The 23,920-nt window shown below is 34.3% G+C and overlaps 1 protein-coding gene across 1 annotated transcript in view; it reads left to right on the forward strand.

Moving 5' to 3' along the window:
* Nucleotides 1-20,214, forward strand: part of LHX8 (LIM homeobox 8) — a 22,403-nt gene extending 2,189 nt beyond the window's left edge. Inside the window, exons 3-9 of the mRNA XM_006919329.1 lie at nt 70-231; nt 3,972-4,093; nt 6,072-6,292; nt 6,818-6,921; nt 11,519-11,614; nt 15,510-15,693; nt 19,501-20,214. Of these exons, the coding sequence (XP_006919391.1) occupies nt 70-231; nt 3,972-4,093; nt 6,072-6,292; nt 6,818-6,921; nt 11,519-11,614; nt 15,510-15,693; nt 19,501-19,577 (966 nt within the window). The 3' untranslated portion in view covers nt 19,578-20,214. The remainder of the gene's footprint in view (nt 1-69; nt 232-3,971; nt 4,094-6,071; nt 6,293-6,817; nt 6,922-11,518; nt 11,615-15,509; nt 15,694-19,500) is intronic.
* The last annotated feature ends 3,706 nt before the right edge of the window (nt 20,215-23,920 follow it).

A 23,920-nucleotide genomic window follows, 5' to 3' on the forward strand; every position in this document is an offset into this window, starting at 1 on the left:
GATCCTTGGGATGAGGAGAGGAGGAGGGGTCTAGAACTGCCTGCGACCGCGCCTCGCGGCTTCCTGCAGGTGAGCCCCGAGGGAGCGGGGGACGAGGACTCGTGCTCCTCCTCAGCTCCGCTGTCCCCATCGTCCTCGCCCCGGTCCATGGCCTCGGGCTCCGTCTGCCCCCCTGGCAAGTGTGTGTGCAACAGCTGCGGCCTGGAGATCGTGGACAAGTACCTTCTCAAGGTAGGGCGGAGCCGAGAGGCCCAAGGGGAGTGGGTTACCCCGGGAGCTCTGGGAAAAGAGAAAAGTTTATTTTTTCCCTCTTTTTCATTCCAGTTCTTGCTTGAGGGTGTAGGCTTTCTCTGCAAAAAAGCCCCCGTCAAGGGCAACTCATGGGGTGAGAAAGAGTGGGGAAAGATATCTTAGAATCTTCCTAGTAGTTGCAGCACAACTTGTGTGTGACACGTCGTGGTCTGGAAGTGCTGATACCCCGGGTGGATGTACTGGAGGCAGCCACCGACTTGTAGAGGAAGTGGAAGTGGGGAAACCCTTTTACCCATTCTGAAACAGGGTCCAGCCTGATTATTTTTACTGAGCCCGGGTTATTTACGGTCCCTCAACCCCTGGTAACACCCACAAATGCCTGCCTGCTTCGGAGAGGTCCAAGCTGGTATGTGTTGACTGATTCCCCTTTGTAATGTATCCTTTGGTGAGAACCATGGTAAAGTAAACTCTTATCTGGACAGATTTTATTTTATTATTTTTTTTTACGTAGTCTTATGTTTATTTACAGTTACCTAAAGCTTTTCCAAAGTAAAAGTTCCTGGGATCATTTAAATAAAAACCATTTCAGTGCCTTCCTCCTCTTATTAAGGTTTAATACTTCAAAACAACCTAGTGCTTTTTTTTTCTTTGTTATCAAAGAAATTGATGTAAAGTCAGGAAGAAAAGAAAGAAAGAAGTCTGGGATGAAGTGCTTCAAGTAGTGGTTTGAGAGCAGATTGTCTGTCTTAATTTGTTCCACTTCTCTCTTAAAATATTGTGGGGAGATTTTGGAGTATAAATTCTGGCAGGCCACAGTTATCCATGTCATTGCCTGCAGGATCATGGTCCCATGTGTCTTAATCCTAATGCTGTGGGCTTTCAACTTCAATAGCTTTAAAACCACTATTGAAACTAATGATCTCTCCTACACTGAATTAGTAGCAAACCAGTTCACTTTCTATTTCCTCCGCACCAACCCTTCACTCCCCAGGTTTTCAAAAGGATTAATTATGGAAAGTATGAGTTCAAAAACCGAGTTAGTGGGCTTCTTTAAATTTCTTCTACAATGTACAAAGCTGCTTCTTCCATAAAGTGGGAATAATACCCTATATATACAACCCAGATAAAGCACCAAAATAAGTTTCAGTGAAAACATTAAAAAGTGACTGAGTTCATCTTTATTGGTGGTTAATTCTTACAGCTGGCAAATTAATAGCTTTCTCTTTAAATCTGCATTCTTAAGATTCCCTTTTCAATGTTTCTAGACCTGAGCCTTTTGGGATATTTCAAAAATCATCTTTTGGATCAAAACTAGCTTCTAATTTTCAGTGAGCCTTTTCAATAATTAGCATAATCTTAAGAATGTTTCTGAAGGGATCTATAAAGTCTTTAACACTTTATAACAGAGAGGAGATAGAAAAAAGTTATCATAAAGCGACTTTTAACACACCCTCTGAAATAGTTAAAATAGTTTCTGGTGTTCATCTTTTATATGTTAAAAATATGTTTATATACTATTACATGTTTTCTGCAAAATACCTAGGTCATCTAAGCTTTTCTTTGTATAGGACAGGAGTCCTCCCAGTGAAGTTTTCTATGTACAGCTTTATTTTACCCTTCTTTTATATATATTCGTATACTAGCTCTAACAAAAGTTTAACGCTATATGATTACATAAAAACTCTAAATTTTTAACTTTTTTCTCCTCATTTTGAGTCTTATCTAGATAAATTCAAATTCAATTCAAGTCACTGGTAAAAAATAATTGTTAGACTTAGTAGAGTATTTGAGGGTGTAAACTATTTAATATAGAAAAACACCATATCTTGAGGTGAGTAAAATGGAGTTAGAACAGAAAAGTACAAGAAGAGGTAAATATATCTGTTGCCCCATCTAATACTCCAGTGCCCTCTTGCTTGGATGTTTTTTTTCTGGCCTGGTCCTACATCCATATACATACAGATTGGGTCAATACCAGCCATCAGGGAAGGTTTGTTTATATTCTCCAGAATTTGCGCTCTTTATCTTAGTTTGCTCCCTGGAAAAGAAATGGAAGATGAAAGAGTTTTGTTTTTTGTGGTTTTTTTTTTTTTTTAAAGTAAACTTTGAGGAAAGGTGGAAAATCAGGCATTAGGTCTCTTGGCTTTAGGGAGTTCCAGGGTGGTCATGACTCTGCCCTGAAGCCTGAATCTACCTTTGCTTAGAGAAAACAAAACAAAATAAAACAAAACCCTTGGATAGAATCGAAATGAGGAAAAAGGCCCTTGACAATGGAATACTAAAGGAAGGCCATACTTCTAAAATAACTTAGGCCCATTTTAGAAAAAAAAAAAAAAATTGAAGGAAAATATTTATTTTCAGGACAGTATTCACCGTTGTTATATTTTTTTGATTTCCTCAGATTTTTTTTTTTTTTTGCTATTTTCCATGTTTTCGTTTATAGTGAACATGTATTTTCTTTTACAGCAAGACCAAAATTTAAACATTTTTAAATTTCACCAAAATGATACTCTCATTTATGCTTTGGAAAGAGGCACATAACTGTAATTAGAAAGCAGTGAAACTTTTTCTTCAGTTTGAATTACCTTTTACATTTCATATCACAGACTGACCTAAACAGTAGTGCTAATCTGATAGACTCATTGGATAGATAGTCTTTATTATGAAACAGTGTAGCAAACTATATTTCACAATTTTTCATTTTTCCAATTTCCTAATTTCTATTTTTAGGCATTAGATACATTAGTATGGTGTAACTGTTGATTTCACATCATTGCTGTTCTTTCACATGTCCATTTATCAAGAGCAAACTCAGGCAAATTCAATCTAATACACATGTTTATTCATGAAGGCTGAAGTTGTGCTTATAGTATGATGGCAGCAGTTTAAGGTGACGGTAATTATGATTTGTTCCCTGAATTGGTAATATTTTGTTTCTATTTAGAAAATGTTCTGTGATTTATTGAATTGCCATTTTATGCCTTACTTTTTGAAGTGTAAATGGCAAGCAGTACTTGCTTGCCTTTTTAGAACCACTTATAATCAGATTTATTTTTTCTCCAACAGCCAAATCATTAAGTAGAATTACCAATACTTTAGTCTGTGATTCTATTATTTAATGTTAGAAGTGAGCCAGGGCTTCTGCCATATCTACATTTAAATCTACCTTAGCAAGTTCTGTTTTGTAAGCAAAATGGATTGCCTGGCTTCTTTACAAGGTAAGTATTTGCGTTAGAAAGGTTCTTTTTCACTTTCTCTCTCTCTTTAACTACTGCACAGTTTATAATTATTTGGCCAAAAAAGTAGATTGAGAATGTATGTAGCTTGACTTCTTTAGCTACCACATTACATGATGGGAAGAAGTTAGTAAAAGAAAACAAATGAATCAAATCAGTATGTAGGACTTTAAAGTAAGTGTCCAAGAATTTTCCCTGTGTTCATAGAAGTTTTATTTAGAAAAGAAACTTGAATTCTTTAAAGAAATAAAAAAACATTAACATAAAATGTGGAATGTTTTATTGTGATTTTCTGGTTGAGATCTAAGAGAGAATATATCTAGACACATATTTGTGTAAATGACACCCTTTAGATGGAAACATTCTGAGCATGTGTTAAAATATTAATGGGTCAACTTTTTAAATGGGCTAATGCACAAAGCCAGTAAATGATACCCTTTAGTATTAGAACAACTTCTCATCCTTCACCTTTTTCTTTCACAGGTGAATGACCTGTGCTGGCATGTTCGGTGTCTCTCCTGCAGTGTCTGCAGAACCTCCTTAGGAAGGCATACCAGCTGTTATATTAAAGACAAAGACATTTTCTGCAAACTTGATTATTTCAGGTATATTGTGACTTTTTTTTTTTCAGTAAGTAGATATTTCAAGAAATTATTATGCAAACAGGATTTTGCAATAGGCTTTCTTGTCCAGTTTTATTTATTGAAGTCCAGTTTTTCTTTCATAATAGATTCCAAAAAAGTTAGGAATTCAGTACACAAAAATTAATTTAAAAAAAACTAATTTAAAATAATTATCCCTACTTTGGCAAATGAAAGTTTTTAGTATTACAAACAAGGAACCATCTTTGCTATGCATAGGTATAAAGTATGAAATATAAGATGATGTATTGTGACAAAGCCCCTTGTTTGGGCTTTGGAGGGAAAATCAAGGTCTTATTAAACTTTTACCAGTCTACCATAGAATGATTCCTAGTTATACACCTATAAAATGCCGGCAGTTTGGACACTGTGATGAACCAAATTATTCAGAAGAATGAACTATTCCAGTATCAGAAATACACCAAGTCTAATTATTCTGCTGAAAAATCCTTTTTTTTAAAAATGTTCTTTGACCTTTATTCTGTGAGATTATATTTACATAAGATATTAAATGTAACATTTTCTCTGTGATCTCTTCATAATTATCTAAATATAAAGTTTCTTCTAGGGTGTAATTCAGTTCTTAATGGATAGCCATCTAGAAATTGAAGTCTTCTTTAAGCATGAATTTTAAGAATTACTTTTTTTATTTGCATTTCCAAATGAAGAAGAATGTTCATTGTAAAATTGGGAAGTTAATACTATATAATGAAGTTTTTAATACTAATTATGTTGTTTATACTCAATTTCAAAAACTGATTTAAAGTGTTTAGTGATTGACTTGAATAAATTGCTAGGTAATTTACAGCACTTCATGAAACCCAGAGTCCTTTATTTTATAAAGTCACAGAATTTTATAATTATCAAAAACATATATTTCTCATCAGGTTTACTCTCCATTTCCTCAAAAATAGTAGCAATTTGCCTCTTCTTTCACTTAGGATGTGCTTATTTTAATTTTTTATGATAATTTAAAGACCTTGAAAGATTTGGTTTCAGAGGCTTATTGACAGTCTAGTTTTTCAGGACTTTTTATACTTCATATTTTATTATATTCTGAAATTTATTTTAAGGATTCAGTATTTAAGATTAACTTTAAAAAAACTGGCAATACCTCTAAAGATATGTTAATAAATAAACACAGACATATATGCTTACCTACTTTGACGTTGCTATGCTAGGCCATGACTGCAGTCGTGATAAGAGACATGACAAAGAGTGTCCAGTCGTTTGTACTGAGAGAAGAAAGAAATATTTATATCTTCTATTTTGTTAAGATTAACCTGCATTTAATGTCCAGATATGTCTCTAAAAGTTTTAGGTAGTATTTCCCCTCCTGTGGACAGCAGTGCAACAGCTGGTTTATCAAAGGAAACATTTCTGAGTTTTCTTTCCTTTCATTCTTCCCAGGGTGAACAATTTCTGTTCTTCTCATTCTTTGATAATATCAATTTTAACATTTAAATGTTTTAACTTAAAAAAAAAAAACTATATATAAAGTATTTTCTTATTATCTCAACTTGGTTTTAAGAAGTCATTGTATCTTCAGTGGTGTGCTTTTGCACTTTTAGGTTTCTGTTTGGAGTGTGTGTGTGAGAGCGTGTGTTTGTGTATCTTGAGTCTCTAGGTAATTTATAAATGCATAGATGTTTGTTATAAGAGGGATATTGAAACTCATTTTATTTATTTTAAAAGAAAAAATCAAATCTTTCAAGTAACAATGAGAAGTTTTTATTATATAAACAGGTATCAGTGATGACTATATATCTCATCTTGATTGCTTACCATACTGACTAACAGAAAAATAATTGATTCCTGTGTTATTTTCAAAAGATTTAAATACTTAGCTTAATCCATTGAGTAATATATTAGTTTCATCTCAGATTGACGAATACCTCACCGAGCATTAAAATCTTCACCTCCCACCCTTCTATTTGTGTAGAAGGTATGGAACTCGCTGCTCTCGTTGTGGGAGGCACATCCATTCTACTGACTGGGTCCGGAGGGCCAAGGGCAACGTCTATCACCTGGCATGCTTTGCCTGCTTTTCTTGCAAAAGGCAACTTTCCACGGGAGAGGAGTTTGCTTTGGTGGAAGAAAAAGTCCTCTGCAGAGTGCATTATGACTGCATGCTGGATAATTTAAAAAGAGAAGTGGAAAATGGTAAATATGTCCTTAAAATACTTTTGAGTCTTTTGGAACACTGAATACAAAAATAAAATGATTTTTCCTAAGGTCATCTTAATGCATTATTTTGTGCAGTGTAATTGTGGTAAAACTCATTAAGCACTGTATTGTTAGTGATAGTGTCCATCTGTTTATTTACAAGGAAAACCATGCCATGTATATTAGCTTCGTGCCATATTCTCAGACAGTAGCCTTGAGTTTAGAATTCTGTTTTGCCTTTTGCAACTAATTGTTTCCCTGTCTTCGCCTTCCTAAGGATGAGCCTTAGATGTGGACTTCTAACTTTTGGCACTTGTGACTAAATATACAAGCCTACATGTGGGCTGTTGTTTCCATAATATATTTCTAGTGTGTTTAAAAACTTAACTCAAGGTATTTGCCAATCGAGAAGTATACAGTTTCACTCCAAGCCGAGAGATGCAAGAAACCTATTACTGCATGACTGATGGCCCCATCTGAGTTACCAACATATATGGTGTATTTTTTTTTTTTTAAATGTAGGTAATGGGATTAGTGTTGAAGGTGCCCTCCTCACAGAGCAAGATGTTAATCATCCAAAACCAGCAAAAAGAGCTCGGACCAGCTTTACAGCAGATCAGCTCCAGGTAGACGTGACAATGAATTTATGATTTTTGAAGCCCCTCCCTACCAAAAAAAAAAAAACACTTTATCTTTATAATGTCTAAATCACTTTTATGTTTTCAAAAAGGTTAGTCTATGCTTTTTGTGAAAACTAACTTGGTGAATGTATGAAAACATACTTTTTGCCCTAAAATGTTTATCAGTATTCCCAGAGTCATGATATAGTATGACATAGTCATTTAAGCTTTGTTTTTCCAAGGTCTCTTGGTATTGATATGGAAGTGGAAATAAAATGTTTATTTGTCCTGACTTCCTGGGAAAATCAGTTTAACACAGGCATTCTTACTACATATAATTGAAATAGAAGACAAAATATTTTGAAACTCAACAGAAAGAGCCATACAGTGTGCATGTGGGTCTATGAGACACTAATGTGTTCATCTTTTTAACAAACCACAATGAGTCTTTTAATAGATAAGATTATACATTTTCTGAGTAAGAAAGAATCGAATATGCCTTACCATAAACAGGAATCTCCTGATCAGCTCCAATAAAGTAGACCCTTTCTTGTTTTCAAAGGAGATAGAGGGAGACATTCTATAATCTGATGCTAAAGGTTGATTATATCCCCTGAAAAGGGAGTGATTATTTTCAGCTTAATTGCCCTAAATATAATTGTCATAAATTTGATTTATGTAAATTGTCAAGAAAATTATTAAATAATTACTCCTTGCTTTATATTTAAGTCTACCCATATAATGATTTTTTCTGGCATCTTTTCAGCAAAATCATGTTTTCTAAAAGATTAATATGGCTGAGGTATTTGTTTTATGTTAAAGTAAAGTAACATTTATTGAGCACCTACCATGTAGTCTGGGTGCTTTACACATTGTATCCATCTTAGCTCAGATTTTAAAGGATATTTATATAATGTTAACAAATGAGTGAAAGTAATTTTTGAAAAATCACATATAGTGTTCTAAGACTTGCCAGTATTTAAGATGAATACAAGTGCTTAAAGAAGAGAATTTTTGAAAATGATTAAGAAAGAAAACTTGATGTGACACAAATATTCAAGGCAACTTAATAGTACTGGAAATATATCTAGTATTAAAATCTAGAGCCACTCATGATTTTTTTGGATTTCTTAATTTAGATGTAGAACACATGGTTAATAAGTAATAAATGAGAGAGAAGGCAATTGAAAGAAATCTCTCCGTTTGAACCTAGCATTTTCGGGTGCCTCATTGGGTCATAATGAGATCACATAAAGCTCTAAGTTAGGAGACATGAGTGCCTGGGCCAGATCTGACAGCAAAATATACAGTAGCCGGAAGGTGTCTGAGTTCAGAATCTTTAATAGAAATATATTGTTTTTAAAATCTGCTGTTCCCATAGGGGCTGGCTATAATTTTAATTATAAGGCAGATAACTCTAATTTGATATAAAAACATGATTAAAATGCAAAAATTTGAAACCACTTTAGGTGTATAGACAATCTCATGTGGAAGATAATAAATACTAATTAAATAAAAAGGGAATAATATTTGTGGAGGGCTTTTTGTAACAAGTCCTATGACAGGCATTTTCACTACGTTATCTCCTTTAACTCTTACAATTTCTCGATGTAGGTAGCCTCATCTGAGAGGCGCAAGAATTCCCCTCAAGGCAGACTGCCAAGGGAATGGTAGAGAAGAGATTTGGACCCTTCTCCCCAAAGTTCTGGTCTTTTAATTTTGCTTGGCCTCCCAGGAGACCATGAGTGGAGCTGTGCCTTCACAAAACTCTGCTTAAATGGCAGCAGTAGCAGCTAGAACAAAAGAGTGAGATTCTGACTCTTGTAGATAGCCTTATAATCTTAATGGCAAATGTTCATAAACTGAGCCATGCATTATTATATGAAAATGTGATATGAATCGTGCATTTTTAAAAATTGTATCAGAATTATGTTTTAAAAACTGAAAGCAGAAATGATATGCTTTCAAGTGTGTTCTCATTTATTCAATATTAGCATTTATCTAAATCAGGGATGACTGAAACAAATGAAACAGAATCCTTGTCTTCAAGTGGTTCTTTATAACTTAGAAAACCGAGATGGCTGTAGATTTTTTAAAAAAATGAATCATTATATTTGGCCAGAAACTCTAATAAATCAAGCAATGTATTCTCATTGTCAAATTGTCCTACTTTTCAGAAAGTTGAATATATGCAAGTAGTGCATGAATTCAGCAAGATCATAAAATATTATAGGTGAACTGTAAGTCAAGACTATTCATGAAGTTCCTGCTTTGGACAGAGAAAATTTAAATGGTAGGAATAAACAAGATAATTTACCAAAATTCTTCTTTAGAAACTTATATAGAGAAAAAATATAGTTTAAGAATCACAAAATAAAATATTATTTGTGTTGGCAGAAATATTTCAGATGTCTCATTTGTAGAAATGATATTTAATTAATTTTAGCCAATATTATGGTTTGCTTATTATAGTTGGAAGCACTTGCTCAATAATTATTAATGTCAAACATACTTAGGTTAGCACCTACTTTAACCTTTCAGATGGAGTTGGTCAGCTGCTACTGTGCAGACTCCTGACAATTCTGGTAGATTTTTTGGCCTTAAAATGATGAATGTCTCCAAAGGCCCACTCCTTGACCATGTTAAAAGAGCACAGAAAAGGAATAGGGTGGATTTTGGCATCATTACTGACTGGAGAATAATAAAACAGTCAATATTAAAAGGGTTTTTTGTGAGACTAAACCTTGATAAGCACATCTTACTTGTCCTTGAGCATATTCCGATTACTAACCATCAATGTTGATTTAAGTTTTGCTTTATTTCTTGATGAGAAATTGCTTTATTAAATGTAATTTGGTTCCCTTATTAAACTTGTGAATTTGAAATGCATTTGTGAAAAGCACCCCATTTTTGTTTTACAAGTCATCAATAGTGGCTTTGGAAGCAAATGCTTATATATCTGTTCAGTTTTTCTCTTTGAAAAATTAAAAAACAAAGATGTAATGAATTTGCTCATTCTTTTTTCTCTTTGGGATTTACATGCTCAACCTCCTATAAACATAACTATTCGAACATGAAATAACACATTTGGAGTAAGGGAGAATGTAGTGAACTGAGCGAGATTATAAATTTTTAGGCTGATTCTGCCCATTTTTTAAAGCAAAAATACATGTGTTTAGAGTGAGTGTGTGGACAAATAGAGTTGGAAATGAAGCCAGGAATACCTTATTCTAGAAGAAGAGTCACTAACCACAGAGACCTTAACTGAAAAAAATTATATAATTTTAAACCTTATAAGGTTTTTTGGAACAACATTGGGCTTTTTCACCACACTATCTTCAGATTTTCCTCACATTGTCAAGTCAGAAACTCTTAAGCACATACTTTGTGACAGGAAGGGGATATGAAGAGTAGGACATTTCCTTTGCCCTCAGGAAACTCACTCTCTGCTATGGAGAGCTAGACTGCCAGTGAATTATCTAGCTATCCTGTGAGAAGTGCAGTGGCTGAAGGTAGTATTACATGAGGAGCAGAGTGGAGAATGCAGTTATTTTTGCTTTTGGAAATGATATCAGGGCCAAGGGTGCTTAAGGTTGGTTAGTTACCCCATCCCCAGACCATCCTTGTGGATGACACAATCATATTGGTTGACTGACTCCCTCTTTCATTCTTTATAATTTTTTATTATATTTCCCTCTATTGATCAACTTTTAAGTAATAAAATTCAAATTCCTGCTTGAGTCCCATGATTAACCTTTTCTGAAAGAATCCGAAAGCCCTTAGCTTGTGCTTGTATTCTGGTACTACCCCCTCACATCCTCCACAATGCCTCTCCCTTAACCTTGTTTTGTTGGTAGTTATTGGCATGTCTGTATCTTTCTCCGAGGAAGTTGAGATCAGGGACAGTTTTTCATGTGTCACTATCTCATAGCACTTAGCACAGTGGTTCCAATGCAAAGGTTCACATCAGAATCACTGGGGAACTTTGTCAATACGTAGATGTTTAGATCCTGATAAATTCTTATTCAGTGGGCTGATAGATGCCTCTTTTTAAGATCCCAGATATGCCTTTGCATAGAGCAAGTGCTCAAAACAATTAATGACGGAATGGTTACAATGAAGTGGAACCATTTATTGTGCTCTGTACTATTTGCAGACTGATGAAAATTGTAATAGGGGCTTTGACACTGTTTATTTAGCTTAGTAGAGGTTGGAGATAAAAGCGATAAATGATTTTTGTATTTTTAAAAGTTTTATAATGCTAGCTATTTTTAACAGAATGGAAAAATCAGTAAATAGACTTGTACTAGTGTTGCATTTTATTTATGAGTTGTAAGAATGGAAGAAAAGGTGAGCTTATTTTTAACAGCATAGTTGAGAGAAGTTTTATGTTGAAATGGATGGTTTTTTCAATATCTCAGCAACTTGTGTGTAAATTTTAAAAATGTGCATTCTTTTCATTTATGGATTCCAATATTGATTTTCAAGTAATAAAATACAAGTATCCCATTTTCTTGTACATGTCTTCTCTTCCGTCATCAAAATGCAGAAGATTTAGCTTCTTATTTTTAGCTACTTACCACTTACATTTTTAAAACTACAGGTTATGCAAGCACAATTTGCTCAGGACAACAACCCAGATGCACAGACCCTCCAGAAACTGGCAGAAAGGACAGGCTTGAGCAGACGTGTAATACAGGTGATAATTTTAAAGGTTAATCAAGAGATACTAAAAGTTCTATTCTAGGTCTTTCTGAGTGTGCATTGTTTGATGAAGAAATGTCAAAGCATTAGCTTCTCATTTTAGGTCCCTTCACACTCTAAATCAATTTTTTTTTTAACCTGATAATTATCCTGCTCAGGCCGGGTTACCATTTGTTAAATGACTCCTTGCACAAATTACTTCATTCAGTGCTCACAGCAACTCTGAGATCCTCAGGCTAAAAAAGACAGCTGCAGTTCCAAGCTAGATCTGGTTCTGAGGTCAGTATTTTTTTCCCTACTTTTCTGTGATTGTGTATGTGAGTGAGTGTATATGTGTGTAAGGTGTGTTGATGACCTTTGTTAAAGATTCAAATAGAGGGAGTGATGTAAACAAAGCTAGGAAAGGATGAGTTAGAGCAAATTTATTGAAATGTAAGATTTATATTTGTAAATTGTGGGGGAGGAAACTATTGGAAAGGAATTTGGAGGGGCCTGTGAATTTAGAGTTCTCTCCCGAGCAGGCAAAAGCCATATTTGACTTTAGGAAGAAAAGGAAAGGGCTGGTGATAAGTACATGGGAAGAATTAGAGTTGAGAGAGGCTAGATAGAGATAGACAGATTAGCTGGGATGCCCTGCAAAGTAGTAATTTTTTGAAAAGAGACTTAACTGGGATAGTGGTCTAGAATTCATTGAGAAATATTTTATTGACTGCATACTGATGGAAGTTAACAGTAAGGGAAGGAACAGTATAAACAGAATAAGTATCTTTAAATATATATGAAAGGCTGTTGGGCAGACAACAAAATTAGATGTGTCTACAAGGGAAAGCAGGAAGATAGATATCACTCATAATGTAGAACATTCTTAGGAAAGGCTATAAAAATGGCATGGGCTACCTGTGGAGGCAGTCAGTGTCCTGCGCATGGAAGTGAAACTTCCTTCATCGAGGCCATTCAGACTCAATGGACTGAGGGTTCCTTCCAATCTAAGATTCTGTATATTCAATGGTAGTGACTGCTTCAGCTAAGTCAGAACTATGGACTACTATGTATTAGATTATTTTGAAGTTGGACTACTATGTATTAGATTATTTTGAAGTTGGAAGTAAGGGAAAATGGAGGGTTTTCTGAGACCTTTCTAATTATTTGAAGAAGTAAGGACCCCAGACACACATCTCTCATTTAATTTTCTGGTAGTTTTGTCACCAGTATTATGGGCAAGTTAACTTGATTCCACATAGTAGAACTTAGAGAATATATTGTTGGATGGTGGCTTTTAATATGTGAGGATTTGATTAAAATATTTTTGATAAGATGGCAAAGAAAGGAATACTAGTATGCAAATATATTATTTGTATTTTTACATACATGTATATGATTTAAATATATAGTCCTTCACAGTATTTTTGAAGAATTAATTATTATGATCTCAAACAGTAATCATGATCTGTTAGCCCACCCAACATACTTAATAGCCTTAGGCACACTTTAGGAAAGTTAAAGAGTTTTGATTACTAGGCCTTTATTATTCTAATATGCAAACTAAGTTATATGCAAAGAGCAGGTAGAAACTATGGTCTGATACAGAGACAGTCTCACCTTTACTAGCTAAAGTCTGCTTACAGAGGCATTCATTAGTAACGAAGTGGATTGTCATTGTACTGAAATCACAGAATAAAGATGGATGATTTTACTTTTACATTCTGCATCTAGATATAATCATTGTTCACATCCCCTTTCAGATAGGTGAATTATGAGTTGTGTATCCTACAGAAACAGGATTAACCACTATTTCTTTCAGTTTTCTAAGAATACCTTTTTATCTTAAGAGCTACGTCATTTTTATTGCTGCACATTTTGAGCATGGCATAATTTATTTAGTTTACCATTTTTTATCATAAAAATGGTGCAGTGAACATTTTATGCATACCTTGCACACTTATTCAATAGTTTCAGTAGGTTAAATTTCTAGAAATGTGATTGTTGAGTCAAAAGATAAAACATTTTAAGGCCTTTAACTGATAGCACAGAAATCGCCTTCCAAAAAGTTCCTACCAGTTTATACTGCCAGGAGCTACATATGAAAATTCCCTTTCCTCAACCCACATGAATCCTGAATACTGCCATTCTTCTACATCCTCTCCATTTCGGTAGTCAGCATTAAGGTAGTTATTCGACTGTTTATGTTATGTCGTCTTCGTATTTATTTCCAATAAATATAGGATTTTGTTTTTTAAACAATCGAATAGTTCCCATCTAATGTATAATCTATTGGAGACATAAGATTTTTTGAAGAAACTTTGGGAACGATAGTGCCGTGTTTTTTAGGTTATATGTAGTCACTGGAGTATATGTCTTCTCGGTGCTGCCTGGGGAAAAGGCAGGTGGCAGCAATTCTCTTTTATAATTTGGAGAATGTGTGAGTATATCTTCTTGGCTGGGTGGGTGATAAAGTGAAGGAGCCTGTGGAGAGAACAGTGACCGGACACTTGGGGTGTGGTCTCTGTATACAGGTCTATAAGAGTCTATCATTCCAGAAGATGAGGGAGGAGAAAGCTGTGGCTTCCCACTACTTTTCTTTGATATATGCCTAAGCCTTCTTCCTGAAACATTCCTTGGGTGCTCCCTTTCAGGCATTTGCTCAGGACTGCATACCCCATTACATGATTAATTTTTATTCCTTTAGCTTTAACCCCTTGAGTTTATACTTTGCCAGCCCTTTATTTTTGAGTCCCAGGGGCAGGGTGTGTCTTAGAAATCAAGCCAAGTTTTTCATATAAATCTTGCAGCTTCCTTCTGTTCTACATTATTCACCCTCAGTTCCCTTATGCCATCAACAGCCTTAGGCAGAGACTTAGGCCCCCGATATTTCCCTGGCCTCCTTCCCAGTCCCAAAATGTTCTTAACCTAATTTCCTTAAAGTTTTCATCCCTCCACTTCTCTTTCTTCTTGTGACAGAATTGTCTAGTGTGATGGCAAATAAATGCTATAGGATATTAATAGAGAAACTCTATAGTCAAGTTTTACCTAATGTTAAGGAGTTCAAACACAGGCAGGTTCATTACTGGAAGTATTCTGGGAAGTCTAACCTTACTTACCCTGACCTAAAACTAAAACTCCACTTGCTCTGAATTTGCTCCCTTTATTTCTGTGATAGAGTGGACAATAGAGTGCTTAGCTTACATTTTGTGAACTATTTAACCAGTGGATGTTTGTATTTTATTCTACTTAAATATCACTAATTTAGATGTCTAACCAATGTACGATATACTTGAAACTAATTAAAATTTTCAAAAATATATCACTAATTTTTTTCTTTTTATAAACCTGACCTTAACATATTTCTTAGGGAATAGCTTATGTATACACTAAGAGAAATTGAAGTCAGCAGGTTAAAATGTGACTGGAATAACTGAATCAAGAGGTTTGTAGAAAGCTTTAAGTTCTCAGTAGGGATTTTAGTCATTTGAAAAAAGATTTGAAATAAGTCCAGGTGTCTAAGAATACATTTAGTAGTGTATTTTTTTTAAAATTCTGATTAAAAAGGCTTTTTTCTGCTTTTCTCTTTGTCCCAAATGCCAGCAGTCAAACCGAGGAAACCTTTCTGGAATTCCTGAGCCCTTTCCTTTCTTTTTATTTTGAAAGCTATTGGTTTAGTATAGAATTGGCTTTCAAGTAAATCACCAGATAGTTATTTGAGCAAAGAAAATGACCATTGGTATTTGTGTAACAATGTGTCTTCTTCTGTCTATAGAACTTCTTAAAAATGTATTTAGATTCCTACTGTGCTTATATGGTAGATCTAATTGAGTTGCATCCCTTTTTAAACTGAATTGGTAATGTTCTCAGGAGCTGATATGTGACATAGCTACATTGCTTTTCCCTCTCAGGTGTGGTTTCAGAATTGTAGAGCACGCCACAAGAAACACGTCAGTCCTAATCACTCCTCCTCTGCCCCAGTCACAGCTGTCCCACCCTCCAGGCTGTCTCCACCCATGTTAGAAGAAATGGCTTATTCTGCTTATGTGCCCCAAGATGGGACGATGTTAACTGCGCTGCATAGTTATATGGATGGTAGGTATCCTAATATTTAATAGCTGTCTCTCAAGCAATCAATAACTGACAACTTCTAATATTAGGTTATTGATAAGACTCATATTTTGAAATATTACCTCAGTAGTAGCTGAAAAATATTGGGGAGGGGGGAGGATAGAGTAGGGAGCAAAACTATCCAACCATTCTTATTTATGTGACTGTATTTTAAGAGACAAGATTAATTCTCACTTTACAGCTAAAATGCAAATATTGAAACTCTTAGTGCTTGACTTTTACTTAGGAAAAAAATTTTTCTTTGTTTTTTTGCCTGATAAATATGTAAATAATTTATTTTCCTATCATCAGAGAAAGTATTCACACTCAGATTTTTAGATTAGGTTTTACTTAGTTTTGTTAAAGAAGCTTTTTTTTTTAAATTGAAATAACACACATATAGAAAAGTGCACACATAATAAGTATACAACTTGATAAGTTAATAAAATGAACATATCCATGTGAATATTACCCAGATGAAGTACTAGAACCTAATTAAAACCCAGAAGCCTCTCTTATGTCCCTTCCCAAGAGTTATCTTTTTCCTTAAAGTTAGCATTGCCTTGACTTCTAAAATCATGTTTCAGTTTTGCCTGTTCGTGAACTTTTCATAAATTGAAATGTACAGAGTGTATTCTCACGTGTCATACTTCTTTCAACTGCATTGCGAGTTTCATCTGTATTGTTGCGGGAATTAGTGATTTGTTCGTTTTCATTGTTACGTAGAATTCTACTACAGGAATATACCACAATTTATCCACTCTGCAGTTGATAGACATTTGTGCTATTTCTAGTTTGGGCTTTTATGAATATGCTGCTATGGACTTTATGGTACATTCCTTTCGGTGCACATTAATTCACACTTCTATTTGATATGTACCTGGGAATGGAACATAGGGTCATAGGCCACATACATATTCAACTTTAGTTGATTCTGCCAGTTTCCCATAGTGGTTGAACCAGTTTACACTTGGGCTAGCAGCATTCGAAAATTCAAGGTGCTCTGCATCCTCACCAACACTTGGTTTTGGTGTGACTTCTTAATTTTAGCCCATTTGACGGTTGTGTAGTAGTAGTCTCTCACTACTATAATTTGCTTTCCCTCGATGACTGATGAGATTGAATATTATTTCAGTGGGCATCTGTATATCTTTTTTTGCAAAGAGCCTATTTATGTCATTTGCTTATTGATCTATCAGCTTGTCTGTTTTGTTTTTACCTTGATTTGTTTTAGTTCTTGCTATGTAAGTTTTTTGATGATTATATGTGTTGCAAATATCTTCTCATAATCAGTGGCTTATGTTTTTCCACTCTATTAAGGGTATGTTTTGTTGAGCACCAGTTCTCAATTTTAATTTAGTTTGTTTCAACAGTTTTCATCCTTCATGGGCAGTGCTTTTTTTGTGACCAATTCGAGAAATTGCTTCTACTCAAAGATAATGAAGATATTCCTTCTATGTTGTCTTCTAGAAACTCTTTTACTTTTGACATTTATATTTACAGTACATCTGGAATTGAATTTTGTATGTGGTGTGAGATTGGAGCAAAGTTTTTTTGTTATGTCGATGAAAATACTAATTTCCAAACTGCTTTGTACTACCACATTTGACATAAATTAATGTTCATATAATGTGTCAGTCCCTATATCCTCTATCCTATTTAATTGGTCTATTTACATATTAATACCTAATTATTTTAATTATGGTCAGACTATAATTCTTGATATCCAATAGTACAAATCTTCCTACTTCATTGTTATTTAAGCTTGTGTTACCTATTCTCGACCCTTTGCAATCTATTAGATCAATTTTGTAGGGAACTACCATCTTAATAATATAATGTTTTATACCATGAACTTCGTCTGATTTTCTATTACTTACGTCGTCTTCAAATGCTTTTATATTCTAGAGTTTTCTGTTTAGTAATCTTGCACATCTTTTGTGAGGTTTAGTCATAAGTATTTGTTTTCATACAGTTGTAAATAGTATTTTCTCTGTATGTGGGAATCTAGATTGGCAGCTAATTTTTTCAGCTCTTTGAAGAAATGATAACATTGTCTCCTGGCTTCCATTGTTTCTGTTGTTTAGAATATGGATAGTTAACCTGATACCACTTATTGTTGAAGTCAACTGTTGGTCTTATTCTTGCTCCTTTGAAAGTGAATGTCTTTTTTCCCCAGCATTTCTCTTTGTTTAGTTTTCAATTTTATTATAATGTTCCCATACATGGTTCTTGAATATGTAGTTGGATGTATTACATTATGAAAAAGTCTCAGCTTCGTCTCTTCATATATTGTTTCTGCCCTTATGGAAAAAAATCTCAGATTTTCCAGCCTTTTGACCTTCATATTTCAGTCTGGATATTTCCTTCTGACCTTTCTTCCAGCTCACTAATTCATTACTTAATATGCTGTAAAACTCATCTATTGAGTTCTAATTTTAGTTATTATATCTTCAGTTTTAGAATTTCTACTTGATTCTTTTGTAGTTTCCACTTCTATGCCGGAATAATCTATTTTGTCATTTTATTCCTTATAAAATTATTGTAATATTAATGATAGTTATACTAAAGTACATGTCTAACTCCAATATCTAGATTTTTGTGGGCCTATTCTATTGTTTTTGTTTTTTCCTCTTTGTTTTCAATCAAGTTACGTCTCCTTATTTGTCTTGTTATTTTGTATTGTACTTCAGATGTTGGGTATGAAAACCTAGAAATAATTTGAGGCTCTGAATGATGTCTTACACCAGAAAAGATTTAGTTTTGCTTTTGGCACTTAGTTAGGCTAAAGGGAGATCAAATTAATCTAATCAGGCATCACTGTTCAGGAGGGCTGGTGTATTTCTGGGTCACTACTACTTGTATTAAGCCTTTTGAGATCCCAGACAAAGCCTGTATTTTCTCTTCTTTTGTTTTTAACTAGGGCTCCTCTTCAGTGGTCCCTTTCATATTTGTTTTCTACCACCCAGCCAAAGTCTCGGGAAAGTTCTGCTAAACTTCTCAACCTCTCAGACATTTATTTCGAAATTGCCCCAAAATTGTAGGGGGAAAGCATCTTCTCCCTACAAGTTTCCCTTTTCTTCTGGGATTTGACTTCTAGGACTGACTGCTTTGGTCTCTTTCATATGCCTTCAGACGGATTTTTAAACATTTTGTCTAGCTTTCTTGGTTGCTCCAGAGGGAGGTTCGATTTGAAGCAACATAGATTTTGCTGAGAGTGGAATCTTCTTTTTAACTTTTGGTTAAATAAAAATAATTATAATTAAAAAAACAGAGCTGATACCATTGTTATCATTTACTTACACTAGCATTAAAATTGGCTGTGTGTTCACATAAATGACTGTAGTATTGCCTGAGTCAAAGGTGTTTTGATGTATGTTCAGGGAAGAAGCAGTTAAGCATTCATAGAGGAGAATTTTGGGGGATGGGGAGGAGCATTCATCCTGTACAGACACCTTCATATGAAAGCTAGCAACATCTCTGCAGACAAAGCATATGTGTCTTTCTGGCTGCAGGGTAAAGTGCAGTGAATGGGGTATGGATGGAGGACATTAAAGTGGCAAAAGCTTGCGGCCTCAAATAAGTATTTCGGGGTAAACCATTTCTGGATTCTCTTCCTGACTATGCCGATCAAGTTAATGCTTCTGCTGAGGTCAGCGGAATGAGGATAGGTTGGTGCCCTCAGCTGTAATGAGTAATGAAAGCACATTGCCTTGGATTGTTATTGTTTGTTTTTAAATCAGTTTTATTCACCCCACAAAACTGATCCATAAATTTCTTTCTATTTTGTAGCTCATTCACCAACAACTCTTGGACTCCAGCCCTTGTTACCCCATTCAATGACACAACTGCCAATAAGTCATACCTAATTTCTTTTTTCAGGGATAGAAATGATTAAGGATATAAACTTGTCATTTATTATGTATAAAATACCATTGAAAAGATAATGTTAATTTTTTATTTAACACCCAAAGCATATTCAACATCATTTTGCTGCCCAGGTATGTATCTATAGTTGGCCTGCAAGACACTTTTATTGATTCTTCATTTTTTGTAAAACTTATGTTTACAAGAAGAAAACAAATCAAAACTTTTTTTTGTATTGTCTGGAAATAGTTCACTCTAGTGTGTATCTGTTAATTTATTTGTCATCAAAAGAGCACTTTGCCTAAAAGGAAGGACTGACAAGTGTGCAAAATGTTTACAATTCTTTGTGAAATTGTAGTTTATCATTAGTTTGTATCTGTAAGTTATTGTTATAAATATTACCTGTATTTTTTTGTTACATACAACTTTATACTTTGAGGCTTGTATCTGTGAATTTGCAACTGAAATTTATTTTGCCAACGTTTTCTGAATGAACTGAATAAAGCTTCTGTTGTAGCATGCCATGCAAACACATTATTGTGTTTGTGGTTGATGAATTATGGCTGTAAATAATACTATAGTTTAATAAGCCCACCATTCTAAGTTTATTAAACATTTCCATTATTGTGAAAGTTTCAACCAATTTGTCTTTTTTGTGTATGTTTTCCATGTAAGTTGGCGTTAATTTCTTTCAAATGTAATGACTCCTAATTCATTTTGTTTTGAGCTGTGTTGTGAGAACATTTGTAGTTGATTGCACTTACTCAACAGAAAAACACATGAAAACATCGAATATGGCAAATTATCTCTTTTAGACTAGCTAATAAAATTAGTGTGGGGGAAAAAAGGTGGAGCACTTTTCAAAATGACCTTTTGGGGTATCCCAAGTCAGAAATGAAAAATGGGCCACAAGAATATATTTCTTCAAGGGAGAAAAAGGAGAACTAGAAGTATTTGGAGTTTGCGAGCAACATTTCTAGAGCACAGAACACTTTTTAGGGATAGTGATTCTGAGAACTGAAACCTAACCCTCAGGACTTTCTCCTATGTAGCAGTGGGCACTTGTCTCAGAACTGTGAAAGTAAGAAGTGCCACCCTCACTCATTTTTGGATTTAAAAACCTTAATCAGTACTCACTTCTTGTCTTTCATACACTAGTCAGGAAAAATTAAAAGGTAATGAGAAAAAAAATCTTAAGAATCTTAAGTTTAAGTCTTTGTTTAACTGAGCAGATTCACATCTGGCTAAGGACTGGAAGTAATAGTGGAGTATTTGTAATTCTATTCTAGTAATCATAAATGCAACCAGAAAGCAATTATGTGAATATAAGTAACTTACTATCTGTCTCAAACCAGACACAACAAATCTGTGTTTCACTATGGGAGAAAGGAGGAAAAAAAGTTTTTTTTTTTTTTTAGAACCTGCTACTCCAGTTAGAATCCATTGACCAAAAACAAAGAACAGTCAATAGTCAGTCTATCTGATCTTGTGAAACTGATGCTAATCTCCTTGAGTTTTAGTCTACCTGTCCCAGGCACAAAGTGGTGAGGTCGGCTTTACCTTTACCATATGTTGAGGAAAACACTTGTCACATAGCCAAGCTCTGCTCTGTTAGCAGCTTATAGCATTTTCCAGCTGTATATAATTGGCATCATTTAGCTCAGGAGGTGCTTGATTGTGAGTGTTCGTTCTCTTCTCTCTTGTCTTTTTTCTGTACTCACCACCTTCTGACTCTTCCGAGTTTTTACAAACCACATCACTATCCTTTTGAGTTCCAAAGTTGAATACCCAAAGTTGAAGAAAAAACTTCCATAACAGAAAGATTCAAAGCTGTCAAAATGAATGAGATTTATTTATCCTGCATTCTACAGTTGTTAATAATAAAATGAGATAGACATGAAAGTACTAAAAAAATTATATGTAACATAGACATATGACTATGTTTTCATTTCCCTTGGTGGAAGTCTAAGGTCTTAATTTTATAACTTTAAATTAGGAAAGATTTGAAGTATTCCCATATTAGTAATACTCAGTGTAAGCATGTAGGCACAACTGATTAAAATTAAGGGTAATTAAATAACTTTGTGAGGATTAGAGGTAGACTTTTGTTGGACTAGCAATAGACCTGGGTAATGAATAGTTTCTCTCTTAGGCATTCAGAGATTTATGAGCTGAAAAAGGGTAAGGATAACTTTTTGCTATGGAGATTGGTTGAATCACCAATTCAGACATTAGAACTGAAGTCATACTAATTCAATACCCTTAAGTGATTCTCATTAATAAGACAAGGTAGCATTAACATTTAGCAGTAATTTTACCTTATGCAAATGTCATTTTCAACAGTCCACATTACTATATTAAATTATAAGTACATCTCTTTTGAATATCATAAACATCATTAGAGTCATACTTCACACTTTTAAAAATTGTTACAGGCATTGGAATGCTGATAGCTGTAGTATTTCTTGACTTGTAAATTATATATGCAGTTAGAAGCATTATGAGACTAGCTGGGATCTTGGAACTTTGTTATGGCATGGAGGACTTTACCTGTTAGTTCAAGAAGTGCTTCTATTTTATTTAGAACAGAAGTTTGTATTGCAATACACTAAATACCGAAAAGTATTCGCCCAGGAAAAATTCTCCATGATCCCCCAAACCCAGGATGTAAAGGAACTGAAATTAGCACTATTTGATTTTTGCTCTCTTGAAATACAACTAAATTTGGGGGGAGAGAAATGGATTTGAATTCAAAACAAGTTCAAGTATACTAGATACCATTTAAGAAACATCTTCTTGAATTTGATCACATAGTAAATACTACTTTATAGCCTGCTTTTTCCTTTTAACATAATAAACATCTTCTCGAGTCAAATATTCATTTATAACATCATGTTAATTGATATCTAGCACTACATTCCTTAGAAGAAACAATTTCTTAAATATGTAGGTTGTTTCTAATTTTTCATTATAATGGACATATTCTAACATTTTGAGCATTTTCAATATGCCCTATTTGAGTGCCTTCAATGTATTTTGTTAAATATTCATAGCCACCTTGTGAAACAGTTTCTATTATCACCATTATTTAAAAATGTGGACATTAATAGTAATAGGCCCAGTATCCCAGTGAAAAGTAATAAAACTAGGATTTGAATCTAGCAGCTGTGACTCCAAATACCATATTTTCCAATTATAGTTGGAAAAATTATTTTCCAATTATAGCTGATGTACGATATTAGTTTCAGGTGTACAACATAGTGATTAGATATTTATATACCTTATATATTCCCTATGCTGCAGATACCATATTCTTCTGTACTTTAAGCATTCTCTATCTTAAATAACACCATGGTAAGCATCTTTATAGCTACCTTTTTATTCACATCCTTATTCCTCAAGTATGAATTTTTAGAAGTGGAATGGACATGCATGCATAGTTTTGAGACTTGTGAAAGTAATTAATTGCCCCCAGAATGCTGTACTAATTTACATCTCCATCAGAAGTGTATCTGAGATATTTTCCAGAGCACCTGTTTATCATGCCTATCAGTGGAATTAATAGTATCTTACTTGTTTTTCTAATTTGATGGTCAAAAGGGTAATTTTTAAAGCCTCGTTTTTCATTTATTATTTGATGTAAAATTTTTAATTTACATTTCAGAGAAATCACTTTTTGTAAAATGGGCAAAGTTAAGCACAAGTTTCCACTTTTGTGATCTTTCTTCCTTCGGTTACTCTGCATACACAACTAAGTGAACATTCTTTAGGATTTGTTCAGCTGAGGTAGCATTCACTTGATACCAGATATTTTCAATACCTGGCACTCTTTACACCATCATATTTTATTAGCTTTGTTGATGATTGGTACCTTTACTTACATGGCCCTTCACACTTTTCAAATGTTTTTCTGTATATCATTCAACAGATGGGGTAACTAAAATTTAAGGAACTCTGATTAACATAATTTGATTTTAATATGCGAGAGTTCTCTGGAACACCAGACTTTTTTTATAAATCTGTAAGATCTCAGGAGAATAAATTTATAAGTGTTTCCCAATTGCTTGGGTTTCATAAGCAACTCCAAAGAAGATAGACTTCCACAGAAGATGTGAAGACTCCTGCAGGAAACACCCTTAAACAGTGTTAACATGTACAGTATTTACTTGGTGGGGGCTAAGAGCAGAGTTTAGGGGTGGACCGTGTGTGTGTGTGTGTGTGTGTGTGTGTGCGTGTGTGTGTGTGTGTAGGGGTATATCACAGGAGGAAAGAACGATGTTAAGAAATAGGAGAAGAGATAGGGAATCCTGGGAAAGGCTTGCTTTGCATTGCATCTCGCAGTATA

This window comes from Pteropus alecto, unplaced genomic scaffold, assembly GCF_000325575.1.
Source record: "Pteropus alecto unplaced genomic scaffold, ASM32557v1 scaffold25, whole genome shotgun sequence".
In the NCBI taxonomy this organism is placed as follows: Eukaryota; Metazoa; Chordata; class Mammalia; order Chiroptera; family Pteropodidae; genus Pteropus; species Pteropus alecto.